We start from the raw sequence: 16,849 nt of genomic DNA on the forward strand, positions 1-16,849 counted from the left end.
TTTTAAGTTAACAAAAAGTGTCAGAAGTTGAAGTTAGAAGCCGATTGGCTACCATGGACAGCTGCACCAGATTTTGCACTCTCCAGTTTTAGTAAATCAACTCCACTGTGTTGTCAGCTCAGATAAGAAGTTGGGAGAACAATGACTGTCAGATTAACAAGTACTTTTCTGTACCTGCATTGATTTTTTTAAGAGATAAAAACAAGGAAAATTTTGTATGTACTGGTCCGGATAGCAATTTTAAAGGGTTGCTATCCCAACAGGGACACAGGCTGAAATAAACGTTTTTCACCCTTTCCTATCCGATCCTAAAAAATAAAGGCAAAAAGTTTCAATTTAAAATTTGCTTTGTGTGTTTCTATTAAAAGTGCTGGTTCTAATTCTGTTTATAAAATATATACTTTTAAAAATGCCTGGAATTGGTCAAAGTACTGGAAACAAATACAGAACTAGTCAGATCAATTTCAATAGCCCGAATGGAATAAAAATCACGAATAAAACCAGGAGGTTTAAAGAACCAAACACATACACCCTCAGAAAATGTGTCATATTACATGCAACTCATGTAAAGTGAGGTAGAGAGCATGGCATAAAAATAAAATAAAAATAAATAAAGATTAAAAAGCAGCCCAGCTAGGGCAAACATTTCAGGATTGTTCCAAGTTAGATGTGAAGCATACTGACTCCCATATAGGATTAATGGATTTCTTTATCAGAGGTGGTCAACACAGGGCCTAAAGTGTGGCTCCCAACAATATGTAGAGGCCGAATAATAGCTTAATTTTTTACAAATTACGTTACATTGTGACATACACAGGAAAACGTTTGTGCAAAAATTTTAATGCAACATTATATGTGCTGCATTAAAGTACAGTAAAATACACATGTCCGTGTGTTGCCACAACATAATGCCTGCACTGCGCTGAGCACATTATGGTGATGACATATGACCAACAGCATTGTCCAATCAGGAGCCATCATCACACAGAGCACATTCCACAATGAACAGTGAGAGAAGAGTTTATGTCTATGATCCTTTTAATCCCTGGCAACCAACAAGTGAGACATTGCTAGTACTTAATGCAGCCAGCACAGCCAAGATGCTGCAGGCATAGCGTGCTCGTGGGCCCTATGTGGGCTGTATATTGGGCACCAGGGCCCCCATTTTTACACATTCAATTAAGTTTTTTGTACTCATTTGGTACATCTTCTGCCGATAGGACTTTAGATCATTTTGGTACAGGAAAGCCATGGCCTGATATGAAATGCGCTTCCTATATAAATAAAACAGACATCCATAAAATCTAAGGAGCTAAACACTGGGGAGCCACAAGTGCTGTGACTTTACAGAGGTGGATCATTTTAACCACCTCCTACTATGACAATAAATGGACAGTGGTCGAATGGAATGTATAAATGAAAATTGAAAACCTATTTAAGGAGGACTGGTCACTTTACAGTCTTCATGCTGCCATAAAACACATCTTCACCTGTAGCCACTTTTCTTTAATTCGTAACATTTTTATTTGTTAGAATTCTTCAGAGAAATGGCACAGAAAACAGTGCGACAGATCCATGTGTATAAAAGCATGAGAATAGTGAATAATGTATCAACATTACATAATTTATTAAATCAAAAAGTATGTGCCAGTGCATACAAAAGATCTTAACACCACTGGCCTCTTGGAAATGGCCACTGTTAAAATTAGAAATAATTAACATTTCAATATAGTTATATGTAAATACCAAGGTGCTGTAAGAAAATGTATACATCACAAGAATGGTGGTTGAATGAACCATCAATGCTGAGGTTGCACACGCCCTGTTAGAGCCATGAGTGCCTTTTGACCTCTAACAATGATTTCATTACACCAGTTTCAATTTCTGGCATAATTTAGAAATGTTGGGGTGTTATTGACTCTCCATTTCTAAACCGCAGTAGAAAATTTAAAGAATGGATTTTTTTTTTTTTTTTTACCCCATTTGCCCAGAATGAACATAATGTAAGTCAAACTGGATTTGTGTGAATGCTGGCCCACAAGCATATGTGTTGGACATCCAGTATGCTCCTATTTTTATTAGCAGAGTCCACAAACCGCAGATATTTTAAACAAAGGCGTTCAACAAATCTGCAATCTCCAGTTTTATTATTCCAGGTTTATCAAATCCCTTTAGTTGAAAGATCCAGCTCAGCTTTAACATCCTTTAGGAAGTTAAAATGTAGGAGGTTCACAGACATTGATGCTCAAAGTAAGGAGAAAAAAAATGGAATTTTTAGATACAAAGGATGAGCAATCTTTCCCTAGGAAAAATAATCTGAACATATTAAAAATTATTTTATTTGCACAACCTGGATTGTCTATAGATCAGATATATAGATATTTCTAAACTTTTTATATTCAAAATACTTTCAGAACAATTTAAAATAATAGATCAGGTCACTAATTAACACAGGAAAAAAACAAGTCATTGCCAAAGAAAAAGAGGAATGCCTGCAAGATATTTTTGTCCTGTTTCCTAAAAAACATAATTCTTGTTAACATTTTACCAAAGAAAACCCGCATAATAGGAAAGGTGTCACAGTTACACAATTTGTCTTAGAAGAATTTCAGACAAATCAGATTCACATATAACTGGAAAGAAAAAAAAGTTATTTTATACTATTCTTTATGGCTTTTTGCAACATGGCAAAATATTACAGCATAAAGCAGACAATCTCCTCACAGAGGAGAAAGGATCTTTGCAGTCAAATGAAAGGAAATAACTGGTAACTAAAAGTGCAGACTTTCTATATGATCTCTTCTACATGGCAAGTGATGATTGTCTAGCTAACTATATGCAATGTCCACAGGGAAAGGTGCTTTTGATTCACAATCAGTTGGAAGATCACAATGGAATGGCTCTAGAATCATCCAGGAATCTCAGAGTAAACATGAAAGACTGCAAATGTTGGAATACATCTTCAGGAAAATAAATGTGTTGACGTGAAAGAGGTCGGTCCTGAAAATCGGTCGAACGGCCTACCGAAGGAATGCAGTGAATGAAAATGTATAAAAAATAAAAATCATCAATTGGAATAGCTTCTATTCAGCCAAGCCTTCTATCGTTCTCTCAGTTTTTCGGTTGACGGGCAATGGATGCGCTTCAGTGTTGAAAATCCAATGTTCTAATGGTAAAAGCTCATCGTCCGAAAATAATAAGTAGAGATATCTGAAAGGGATAAGCAAAGTAAATAAAAAAATTGGAATCTGATGAAAGGATTCTAAAACAGCAATGGGTGTTGCAATTACTGTATTATTTTGAAATGTAGAAAAAATTAAAGGATAAGTTCACTTTTTAAAAATTGCATTTTTTTTGATTGCTGGTGCCACGCATGTCTCCTTCAGATCTGTCAGTATATCTGTGTGCCATACATCACATTTGTGCAGACAGACAATCTGAAGAATCAAACTACCATGGCTCTCCACAGCGCCATGGTAGTTCATTGAGAACTACAAGCCAACAACCACAACAGTGGGCAGTGGCTGCAGAATTGGGAATATGTTGCATGTTCCACCCTAAAAACGGTTGGAACATGAAACATGTTCCTAAAGGTGAACTTATACCTTTAACCACAATAAGGTGTGGATACACAGATTTTACATAACTACAGGAAAATAAACAAAGGAAAAGTAATCTGGGTTTAAACAAACCCATGGTTCAAATTTGGTGACAAAGCATGTCTCTTCTGCATTAAAAATCCTGCCTGTCCACTATTTAAGTTCTTAGCCTAAAGTTTCACTTTAACATCCTCAACCCTAGTCAGCAATGTTTAGAAGAGAATTTACATCATCTATAAAATGAGCACAGCTATGCAAACATTAACCACTTAAGGACCCGCTCACGACTATATACGTCCTGTTTTTAAAGATGGATATCTCGGTAACAGCAGAAGCTGCTGCCACAACCGAGATACCCATTTTTTTTCCTTGAGCGGTCCTGTAAACAATAACGGTGGTCTCCGCGAGATCACAGTTATCGGCGGCGGGAGAGGGCCCCCCCCTCCCGCCGCTTACCGGAGCTGTCGGTAGCGGCGGAGGCGATCGGGTCCTGTCCCCTGCTCGGCTGGGATACGAGTGAGGGCAAGATGGCCCCCACCCATCCCGATAGCATAGCAGGGCGGAAGGGATGTCAAAACGTCACCTTCCGCCCATGCTTCTTAAAACAATATTTTCTTGTTGTCATAACAATTTTTTTATTTTTTTTTGCATTTAAGTCTAAATATGAGATCTTAGGTCTTTTTGACCCCAGATCTCATATTTAACCACTTCCATACAGGGCACTTACGCACCTTCCTGCCCAAGCCAATTTTCAGCTTTCAGCACTGTCGCACTTTGAATGACAATTACGCGGTCGTGCTACACTGTACCCAAACAAAATTGACGTCCTTTTTTCCCCCACAAATAGAGCTTTCTTTTGGTGGTATTTGTTCACCTCTGCGATTTTTTTTTTGCGCAACAACTAAAAAAAGACTGAAAATTTGGAAAAAAAATAAAGTTTTTATTTTTTTCTGTTAATTTTTTTGTAAATAAGTACGTTTTATTCCTTAATTACGGGCACTGATATGGCGGCACTGATGAGGTGGCACTGATGGGCGCCGATAAGGTAGTACTGATGGGCACCGATGGTATATATATATATATATATATTTTTTTTTTTATTTCTGTTTATATTTTGTTGTATATATACACAGTTTGATAATGGGGGTAACGGATTCTAATAAATGGGAATTAATTTCAAGATATTCAATACATTTTTTGTGTTTTTATGTAAAATGTTTTTATTACCTTTATTTTTAAATCTAGAATATAAAAATCATGTGACATATTCATGGAGCATAGTTATGCAATATGTTGACAATTCGTTTTTTGTAAGATTGACACTTTTGATTCAATACATTAAGTGACACCATATTGGAGGAGCCAAAATGTAGGTGTGCCTCCTGCTTTCTGAGCATTTGATGCGCGGCGACGTCTCAGAAGAGCCTCTGTTTCCAGTCGATGCCTTGTATGGGGAAACGTGTCAGGTGGAGCTGAATTCTGTGATGTCACTACGCACCTGCCTGCATGTGAGGATCACAGCGGACTCCTTGTTTTTGCTTCTTATTGTTTTTGTCATATGAAAGTGCAATAGTTACTTTTAATAAATGCTGATCTTAAGTACTGCATCATGAAGCCTCTTCCTTCTTAAATCATTCATGCCTGAAAGAACCCATAGTGGATGCCCTGTGCAGATATCGAGGATACACATACAGAGCAGAGCAGTCTTTCAAAGAGGAGCGAGTGCCCTTATTAAGAGCCTTCAGGAGTGGAATATTCCTGGTGGTTATCTGTGCGAGAGAGTTTGAGCTCTATAATTTGAGATCCAGCCCTTCTAGTAAGAAATGCATATTGCATGTGGGAAAGGGCACTGTGAATCACCTTTCACTTATAAGGACACATTTAATGGGACCATGTTTTCTTTTGGATTTAATATCAACACTCATTCTTAAGATTTTCAACATATATTGTTTAATTATTGAGTTTGTTATAGAGTACTTTATGGGTTGGGCATTTATATATTTTTTGCATATTTATTAAGTTGTGTATTTGGATTTTTACAAATAGAAGCACCTTTAAATTATACATAATTTTTATTTTAGGGTAAGCGCAAAGTATATATTTTTTATATCCCCATAAGGCACCAGAAATTAGCCTGGCCTAGTCCTTGGGAGCAGGTACCCAGGGTTTCTGGAAGCTCTTGATAATTCTGGGATATAGGCATGTAGGTTATTTGTCTAAACCAAGTGTGAGAATTCTTACTTTTAAACTCATACTAAAATCCAGAAAAACGCATTTCAAAAGTGTGAAAAAAGTATTTGACCCTTCGCAAAACATGACTTCGTACTTGGTGGCAAACCCTTGTTGGCAATCAGAGGTCAGACATTTCTTGTAAATGGCCACCAGGTTTGCACACATTTCAGGAGGGATTTTATCCCACTCCTCTTTGCAGATCCTCTCCAAGTCATTAAGGTTTTGAGGCTGATGTTTGGTAACTGGAACCTTCAACTCCTTTACATATCTTCTATGGGATTAAGGTCTGGACACTAGCTAGGCCACTCCAGGACCTTAATGTGCTTCTTCTTGAGCCACTCCTTTGTTGCCTTGGCTGTGTGTTTTGGGTCATTGTCATGCTGGAATAACCATTCACGACCCATTTTCAATTCCCTGGCTGAGTGAAGGAGGTTCTCACCCAAGATTTGACAGTACATGGCCCCGTCTATCATCCCTTTGAAGCGGTGGGGTTGTCCTGTCCCTTGGCAGAAAACCACCCTGCATGTTTCCACCTCCATGTTTGATGGTGATGTGGTAGTCTTGGTGTCGTAGGAAGCGTTCCTCCTGCTCCAAACATGGCGAGTTGAGTTGATGCCAAAGAGCTCAATTTTGGTCTCATGTGACCACAACACTTTCACCTAGTTCTCCTCTGAATCATTCAGATGTTCATTAGCAAACTTCAGAGACAGTCCTGTACATGTGCTTTAAGCAGGGGGAACTTGCGGGCACTGAAGGATTTCAGTCCTTCATGACGTAGTATGTTACCAATTGTTTTTTTGGTGGCTATGGTCCCAGCTGCCTTGAGATCATTGCCAAGATTCTCCTGTGTAGTTCTGGGATGATTCCTCACTGTTCTCATGATCATTGAAACTCCATGAGGTGAGACCTTGCATGGAGCCCCAGACTACAACCCCTTTCACATTGAGGAGTTTTTTCAGGCGGTACAGCGCTAAAAATAGCGCTGCTATCCCGCCTGAAAAACTCCTTCACTGCAGACTCAATGTGAAAGCCCGAGGGCTTTCACACTGAGGCGATGCGCTGGCGGGAGACAAAAAAATCTCCTGTCAGCAGCATCTTTGGAGCGGTGAGAGGAGCGGCATGTATACCGCTCCTTCCCATTGAAAACAATGGGAAACCGCGGCAATACGCCTCTATAGAGGCGCATTGCGGGCGGTATTAACCCTTTATCGGCCGCTAGCGGGGGTTAATACAGCACCGCTAGCGGCTGATTCCCGCGGCAAACCCGGCGGTATATCGCGGCTATTTTTAGCGGCGTTATACCGCGGCTCTCACCCCAGTCTGAAAGGGGCCTAAGGGAGATTGACAGTTATTTTGTGTTTCTTCCATTTGCGAATAATCGGATCAACTGTTGTCACCCTCTCACCAAGCTGCTTGGTCTTGTAGCCCATTCCAGCCTTGTGTAGGTGGTCTACAATCTTGTCCCTGACATCCTTGGACAACTCTTTGGTCTTGGCAATGGTGGAGATTGGAATCTGATTGATTGCTTCTGTGGACAGGTGTTTTTTATGCAGGCAACAAGCTGAGATTAGGAGAACCCCCTTCAAGAGTGCTCCTAATCTCAGATTGTTACCTGTATAGAAGACTCCTGGGAGCCAGAAATGTAACCGATTGATAGGGGATCAAATACTTATTTCACTCATTAAAATGCAAATGAAGTTTCAATGCTTTTGAAATGCGTTTCTGGATATTTTTGGTGTTATTCGGTCTCTCGCTGTTCAACCTACCAACATTTTAGACTGATCATTTCTTTGCCCACTGACAAACGTACAAAATCAGAAGGGGATCGAAAACTTTTCCCTCACTATATGGTACCCTGATTTTATAGTTGCTGGAAATAATTCTAGGTATACAAAACGTTGATATAAATCTAGTAGACGGAAGCCTTGTATGCAGGCAAAAATGTATATGTTTGGCATTTTCCGCTCCATCTACTGGCCTTAATGCAATATTTTCTTGATTTAGGTTTTACTATATGCAAATATTGCTAGACTCATATACAACTCATGACATTAAATTACAAGCTGCTTCATTTTTTGAGCAGGTGGGACACACATTTCTAATGAGTGTCTACAACACTTTGATATTCCTGGAGTGTGTGTGCCATCCACATACGGCCAACAGGTGCTTCTAATTTTTGACTGAAAGTTCATGCAAAGCCTGTGATCTACTCTCACTCTGGCTGAAACACCAATTACCATCTTGTTCCCAAACATACTTACTTGAGTGTCTCTGCAAGGTAAAAACTTTGCTGCACATCATCATGGCTTGGGTGTGTGGCGTAAACATCTCGGACTCCAGAATAGCCTGCTTCAACGCGGCAGAATTTTTCTAAAGCCTGACAACAACAAGAACACAATTAGGCTGCTGCACATGAATCTGTCAATGTTTCGATTAACCTGCAAAATCCAATTACCTTTCACATTTCTGCCAATTGAAAGCACCTTGTTGCAAATAATATGGGCATGGTTTCAATTTACAAAGACAGATAAGAAAAAGAAGATGTATGCTACTTTTTTGTTGGGCAGCAAGTCAATTAACACTGCCAGGTTTTAGTGACATTTTGGATTTACAGTTGTACTATATTAGAGCATTAGTATAATAAGATTCATTGAGATGCATACAAATTCATACCAAGACTGAAATTTAACATGCTGAAACGGTGTCCATGCAAAGTTGCATGCATACCTTGTTCAAAGATTTAAAACGTGTACACGTCTCTCTCTATACATGCCAAGTATTGGATTCATGCAATATAAAATATTTTTATCTACAACTCAGTGATCGATAAACCTTTTATGTCTCTCTGCTTATGCACACTAATACAAATTTATTTTTTTAACCAGCAATCTTCTAATTCAGCTACAAGTAGGTGTGGCTTCTATATCTGGATTACATAAGCCAAATATAAAAATTAAAATATGGTACAGCATGGTTTTGTGCACTCAAGCTATCAACTGCCATGCTACAGTTGTGCTCATAAGTTTACATACCCTGGCAGAATTTATGATTTCTTGGCCATTTTTTAAAGAATATGAACACACGCTGCATGGGCATCTTAACAGTCTGCAGCTACACAGCCCCATATGCCACAAACTGTGGCTACGCTGCCGCAACTTTGGTTTGTGAATACCGCACTTGCCTGTCAAAGTTGCGGAGGCGTAACGTAAATAGGATACGTTACGCCCTCACAAAGATGCGCTCTTCTACGTGAATCCGGGCCTTTGTCTTGATTAGCAGGTGATTACTACAATTATACAGAATCAACTAGCAAGACGCTAAGTGATACAAGGATGGTCGGGCTGCACCTGCAGAGCTTTACATATGAGATCCTAATTGAGGCATACTGCGCTAGCCTACAACAGTTTCTTATATACTGAACACAAGTTTTCGTGTGGACCTCTTTTAGGCTCGGTTCACACTGCCGCGACAAGAGTCGCCCGACTTGCAGTGCACCTTTGCCAGGCGACTTGACGCAACTTCATGGAATGCCTGGGTAATCTTCCTGTAATGTCAAATCCAAATCACGATCACATTAATATAGATGAGGATCTGACTTGGAGGCGACTTCCATTAAAGCCTTTGGGCACGTCGGATAGACGCTGTCTTGTAGTACAGGAACCTATTCTAAAAGGATTCACACCTATGCATTTTGCAGATTTGCACTACAGTACATTTACCATGGTTTCCAATGGAACACGTTCTGTAGCGCAAATCTGCAAAAAACACGTTTGAATCCTGCCAAAGTTGGAGCGACTTCAGTTGTGCTAATGAAGACAGCTCTCATTGACTAAAAAGAGATTTCACATGTCACAATTCGAATCCCAAGTCATGGCAGTGTGAACTGAGCCTTATATATGTGTAGACTTATGATTATTCCACTTGGAACAATATAACTCATTATTTCAGTGAATAGTTGAGCCTTATTTTGAAATGCTTACTTGACATATAAAAGGAAAAAGGACCACTTCGGAAGATAGGACTACAAATGCACAGTAATAACCACAAGCAGAATCTGGGGGTCGGGATAGGTCTATGTCCTCAAATATCAGGTATGCCCCTATAAATAATGGTTTTATATCTGTAAGTGCTAGGGGAGCACAACAGGGAGACAGGGTATTAACCATGACAGAGAACAAATAAGTAAATACAAAGCAAAGAGAGCAGACATGTACCTCACTTGTTATCCAGTCAGTCAGTAGCTGTTCCAGGTGTATCAGACAACTGTACCACAATGTTAACTACCACCCAAAGCTTGGCAGGATACATGGTGGAGATGTAGAGTCTGAATTTTTTTAACTTCCTGAAATTTTGCCCAGAGCATCTGTACCTTGGGCAAGAAGTCCAGGATGAACACAAATCTGGTGCCATGAAAAGTGAGATCTTTCAGATCCATTGAGGATAATTTCCTTGTCTCTGTAATTTAGGAGAGACAAGGAAAGGTCTTGGTACCTTTTGTACCTTTTCCACCATGAACTGTGGAGAAAGGTGTTGATTAGCAATAGCATTGATTTGTCAGTGCTCAGCAGAGGTTAGCACCCTGTTTGGTTGTTGTATCTCTGATGGCTCTTGAGATTCTCTTAATTTTTGCATGTCAACTTTGGCCTTGTGCATGGCAATCCGAACATATTCCAAATCACTTATGTGGCCTTTCCAGGGATGGATTGTGTTACCCCACTCTTTGAAGATCATGGCAGAGAAGCAACAGATCCTCTATAACTTTATGAACCCGATTAGTCAAACCATGCAGGCAAGTATTGCTTTGCTTCTCCGCCATACAGACTTCCTTTAACCTCCCTGGCAGTAATCTCGAGTGTGGCTCAGGGTGAATTTTCACTACCAAAAGCGGTAACCCTGAGCCGCACTCGAAGATTCAAACCTCATTATACCCGGGATGTCTACCAGACTCTTGTTTGTACAGTTTTAAGTGTGTTATTCCTAAGAATTACAAGCCTACAATATAAAAACGCCAAATTTCCATGAAAAACAATGTACAGCTTTGAGCTTCAAAAATCACAATCATACCGCCAGGGAGGTCAATGTGGGTTCAGGGTTTATCCTATTTACAGGACACTCCCTGAGTGGTTTGTAAATGGCAGCAGCTTTACCCACTGGTAGTGACTTCTTCCTCTAAGGCCGCGTACACACGGTCGGACAAAACCGATGAGAATGGACCGAGGTTCAGTTTCATCGGTCCAAACCGACCGTGTGTATAGCCCATCGGTCCGTTTTCCTTCGGTCCAAAATTTTAAAACATGCTTTAAAATCGAACCGATGGACCGCTGCCCGATCGGTCCAAACAGATGGTTAGTACAGAAAGCATTGGTTCAAAACCCGCGCATGCTCAGAATCAAGTCGACGCATACTTGGAAGCATTGAACTTTGTTTTATTCAGCACGTTGTGTGTTTGACGTCACCGCGTTCTGACCCGATCGGTTTTTGGACGATGGTGTGTACACACATCAGACCATCAGGCCACTTCAGCAGTGAACCGATGGAAATGGCCCGTCGGACCATTCTCATCGGTTTGGAACGACCGTGTGTACGCGGCCTCAGTGGTCATTGTCCTGCAAAGATACTGTGGTCAGGTTAGTCTCTTTTGGCAGCAGGAAAGAGGCATCCATTGAGTGCTCAACCTCCATCCAGGATCTAAAAACTACCACCCTCATCCAGCTCCATCCTTCCTCCATGCCCACCTACAATGTAAGTTTTGCTGGGTTATTGTCACCTCTGCCCAATAACCCCAAAAATTTGAGAAAATGCATACAACAGATTAACCACTTCCTTACTGGGCACTTAAACCCCTTTCCCACCAGACCAATTTTCAGCTTTCAGAGCTGGCGCATTTTGAATGACAATTGCGCGATCATACAACACTGTACCCATATGATATTTTTATAATTTTTTTTCCACAAATAGCTTTCTTTTGGAGGTATTTGATCATCTGTGTGTTTATTTTTTGTGCTATAAACAAAAAAGAAAAAAAAAATTTCCTCAGTTTAGGCCGATACATATTTTTCTGCATATTTTTGGTAAAAAAAAATAAAAAATCGCAATAAGCGTATATTGATTGGTTTGCGCAAAAGTTATAGCGCCTACAAAATAGGGGATAGATTTATGATTTTTTTTATTATTTTTTTTACTACTAGTAATGGCGGCGATCTGCGATGTCAGGCCGGCAATATTGCGGCGGACATATCGGACACTTGAGACACTATTTTGGGACCATTAACATTTATACAGCGAACAGTGCTAATAATATGCACCGATTACTGTATAAATGTGACAGGCAGGGAAGGGGTTAACAGTAGGGGTTAAATGTATTCCCTTGGAGCGATTCTTACTGTGGGGGGAAGGGACTGACTGAGGGAGGTGACCGATCTGTGTCCCTTACACAGCATTGGTCTCTCTCCCTGACAAGACGTGGAGCTCTGTGTTTACACACAGAGCTCCACGTCCTTGCTCTGTCACTGCCGATCGTGGGTACCTGGCGGACATCGCTACCGCCAGGCACGCGGCATCTGCATCACGTGACACGCCGGGCACAGTTTTGCCACGCTGTGCGCCCCCGAGGGCGTGCAGTGGTGAATGTAAATAGGACGTGGATGTCTTTCGTCCACAGCGCGGGTCTCAAGTGGTTAAATGTGAACCTATAATTCCCCAACTATAGGTGAAATAGTCAATCTTTTACATAAAGATCCCTTAGCTTGGACACCGGAACACACATTTAAATGGGTTGGGCCCAAGAGCCAGTTCACACCATAGAAATACAATCCGGATGCATCCCAGATGCTTTTCTGCATGCACATTTTTGACCTTTTTAAAAAGGCAGTCCAGTGCATTCCCCCCCTTTTTTTCTTAACCTTAAAGAGGAAGGAAACCCTGGTGGGTTTTACTTCTTTTGCTCCCTGCAAATTAAAAGCATAATGGGCTAGGATACTAGCCCATTATGTGACACTTAACCGGAGCCACGTGTGCGTGGGAGCCGTCAGTCATGGCACATGCCGGGGAAGAAACGGCACGGAGTTCAGTTTTACAGCGCATGCGCCGATTACATTGGCACACTACAAGGGAAATATCCCCTAAACGGCGCATGTTTAGGAGATATTTCCACTATCTATAGGCAAGCCTCATTCTAGGCTTACCTACAGTTAAAAGTCAGAAAGGAGGGTTTACAACCACTTTAAAAGGAACAGTTCACACTATAGAAATGCAGGCCGGATACGTTCCAGATGCATTTCTGAATGTGTGTTTTTGACGTATTATTGATGCGTTCCAGTGCTTTTTTAATGCAGTCCAGTGCTTTTTTAATGCAGTCCAGTGCTTTTTTAATGCAGTCCAGTGCTTTTTTAATGCAGTCCAGTGCTTTTTTAATGCAGTCCAGTGCTTTTTTAATGCAGTCCAGTGCATTTTGACCTTTTTCACTCGCATGGTGGAAAGCTCTTACGAGCGCGCTCCCATGCTACAGCGGCAGCCATAGCCGCCAACTGTATCACTCGGCCCGCCCCCCGCGTCATTGGATGTGAATGACAGCAGCGCCAGCCAATGGCTGCGCTGCCATCAATCCGTCCAACCTAGCCAATCAATGGCCAGGCTGGGAACCGAACAGGATGACTGGGACACGCGCGGGACATTCGAGGGGTGAGGTAAGTAAAACGGGGGCTCAGGGGGGTGCTGTCGGATGTTTTTTCACCTTCATGCATATGATGCATGAAGGTGAAAAAACATTTACCTTTACAACCCCTTTAACACAATAGATGTGCCTTACCATTGGTTCAGCCATCTGATAAGAGGTCTTACTAATCAGTAATCAGACGTGTTCAGTGTCAAGCACAAGGACCATGTCATAGACCAGTAAACATGGTTGCCTTTTTTTGCTTTACCATGCTTCCTTGGTTTTTGTGGGTGTCAGGGTGATATACTGTAGATCTGAGGTAGCATGAAGGTGCCTGCTAACTGCGTGTAATGGCATTCCTTTTTTGTCCCTGTTCCTATTAATAGGTTCACTTTAACCTGGATTTAAGATGAATACTTATTTTTCAATTACACCAAAGATACCTTCTGTTGGAAAATTGTTTCTTTCACTTAGAAAGTAAATGTCTACATTTTATACCCACTAATCAGTGCACATAAACGCATTGCAAATGTTTTTCCTGTTTTGGGGGCTAAAAATGCATATTTTATACTGGTTGTATGTGAAAAACTGTTTTCCTAACCGTGGCTTTGTGGTAAAAAAAAAAAATTCTGGATAGAGGCATGTTAAGTTTTACACTTGCATGCCATCCCAGTATTTCAACACTTAATGGTTAATGCTTTACTGGCCCCAATACCTCCTTTTGGCATATCACTGTCACAGGCAGCCTCGTTATCTAACAGACTGGTAGGGAAAGCACAGAAATAAACCAGGGAGTGAAGTAACATTTTACTGCCTCAGGATTAGTGCTGTTAAAGGCATAATGCTGGCCTCTGAATAGTCAAGGGTTGCATGTATTTTACTCCAATATTCAGTTCGGCAGGTTTTTAAATTGACAGGTTGGCTACGGCAGGCACAGGAAACTTGTGTTGAGCCAAAATAAACAAAAAAATCTTCCCAAGCTACAGAAGATGGGTCATTTTGTAAGAAACTGTCAAATTTATGGAATTAAAGACTGCTACAATGGATGGCATTGGCTTAATAAAAAAAAAACAAAAAAAACATACCCAGAAAAACTTGTTGTTCATGACATGTCACATTTAATCATAACTTTATACAATTCACATAAAAGAAAAACAATTGTCGAGGAAAACGTTGATGGTCGTGAACTATAAAGGATGTCTGTTTGCTGTCAATATACATAGGCTAGAAATAAGAATATATATATATATATATATATATATATATATATATATATATATATATATATATCTGCGCTAGGAACTAAAACAACCAGCAGCTATACACTATAACCTAGATTATATATATATATCACACATACATATACATACATACATACATACATACATACATACATACATACACACACACACATACATACATACATACATACATACATACATACATACACACACGGTACACACATTCTTGAAAATGCTGTACTATATAATAAAGTGCAAACATGTGCAAGATTATATAGAACTAAAGTCCATATAGGAAATCCCATGAAGAGATTTGTGGAGGAAATCAAGATCAAACACCTGGTGGTGTGACACCCATCACCAAAAACTAAGATGGAGGCTTACCAGAAAGCCAGCGAGGTCAAATAGCGATTGGTCGGAACTATGATCCACTGAAGGGAAACCCGGATATCCTCTCCCATGAAAGCAGATTTGTATCGGAAGTTCCCCAGTAAGCAATATCAAACGCCCATCAATGAAACTCAATGCCAGAGTATGTAGAAAAGTAATGCACTTGCACTGATTTAGTAAAGTTCAGGCATGTAGGCGTATCCAAAGTAAAACTGATCAGTTTCCCTTATGTAAAATGGCTGAACAGCGGTCATGCAGTAGCGTGTGTACATGACTCCACCAGCGCGTTTGGTCATAGGTGATGTGATCAGGGGTATAAAATCGGATGTTGATACAGTATCACACTACGTGGAGTTTCAGGTTTCCTAAATACTCTGGCATTAAGTTTCATTAAAGCAACAAATGCCGGCAACTCGATTGCTTGTTTTTAAAACTTTAAGCACTAACAGCAGTGCGACATCTAAAGTGCCAACATGTTTCGGCCGGAGCCTTCCTCATAGCATGCCTGAAACGTACTAATTTAATACAAGTGCATTACTTTCATACATATTCTGGCATCGAGTTTCAATACTTGGCGTTGGATATTGCTTACTGGGGACCTTCCGATATACATCTGCGGGGGTGGGGGGGGGGGGGGGGGGTGTTGGCTTTCTAGTAAGCCTCCATCTTAGTTTTTGGTGATGGGTGTTTGATCTTAATTTTCAACACACATCTCTTCATGGGATTTCCTATAAGGACTTTAGTTCTATATAATTTTGCACTTTATTATATATTACAACATTTTCAAGAATGAATGAATGAATACAAATATATATATATATATATATATATATATATATATATATATATATATATATATATATATATATATATATATATATATATATATATATATATATATATTTGTATTCTTATTGATCATGCATATTGTTTCGTTGTACAGACTAATTGAATGGTTTAGTGCTGCACTTTATTTTATAATATAATATTACAAAGGCTATTGTATGTTACACAATCCATAATGTAATTCCAGTTTAGAACTTCTATTTCTTTTAGATTTGCTGTACTTGATGGCAAAATGCGTTAAAACTCCACCTTCTCATGTAAAAACCCCCCTAGTAAAGCCGAGTAGCCAACCTCAAGAAACAAAGAAAGCAGTTTGAGGATGATACTTTTATAGAAAACAAGAGAAAAAGAATATGAATGCATCACTTTTTGGTGGAAACGGCTACCTTAATTTAAAAGAAAAAAAAAAAAGAAAAATCTGTAAGCATATAAAAAAATTCTTTAAAATGTATTTTCAGACTTAGACTGTAGCTTGAAGAAATCCTTATCAGGTACTTGAAAACAATAATCAGTTAAGTGAAAAAAGGAAACCATTCATCTAGCAGGAAGCTTTCTAAGTGTGACTTCCAATCAGCATGAAATATTAACTAAGCTCAAGGAAGGCTCTTGATTTGTTGCCTTTTCAATTAGAAACTACACAAAATAAATCTAATTGAAATGTTACAGGGAATTTATTTCATAGCAGTAAAGTTGTGTTCAAAGGTCTTGTCTTTTGGCCGATACTATCTACATTCAGAGAGAACTCACTTTTATTTTTTTCATACTGTAGTGATATGGGGAGTATTAAAGCAAAATGCAAGGTTTAAGGAAGTAATTTTCAGCGATCAATACATCTGCAGAAAACACGCAAGTTATGTGCTTTATAGCTGTTTAACATGCAACAGAGA

The 16,849-nt window shown here is 39.7% G+C and overlaps 1 protein-coding gene across 1 annotated transcript in view; it reads right to left on the minus strand.

Moving 5' to 3' along the window:
* Positions 1–1,500: 1,500 nt before the first annotated feature.
* MAN1A1 (mannosidase alpha class 1A member 1) overlaps positions 1,501–16,849 on the minus strand; it is a 243,787-nt gene continuing 228,438 nt past the window's right edge. The window contains exons 11-12 of the mRNA XM_040350323.1: positions 8,093–8,208; positions 1,501–3,210 (exon numbers count right to left, since the gene is read on the minus strand). Coding sequence (XP_040206257.1) covers positions 3,084–3,210; positions 8,093–8,208 — 243 coding nt within the window. The 3' untranslated portion in view covers positions 1,501–3,083. The remainder of the gene's footprint in view (positions 3,211–8,092; positions 8,209–16,849) is intronic.

Source organism: Rana temporaria, chromosome 4 (genome assembly GCF_905171775.1).
Source record: "Rana temporaria chromosome 4, aRanTem1.1, whole genome shotgun sequence".
Classification (NCBI taxonomy): Eukaryota; Metazoa; Chordata; class Amphibia; order Anura; family Ranidae; genus Rana; species Rana temporaria.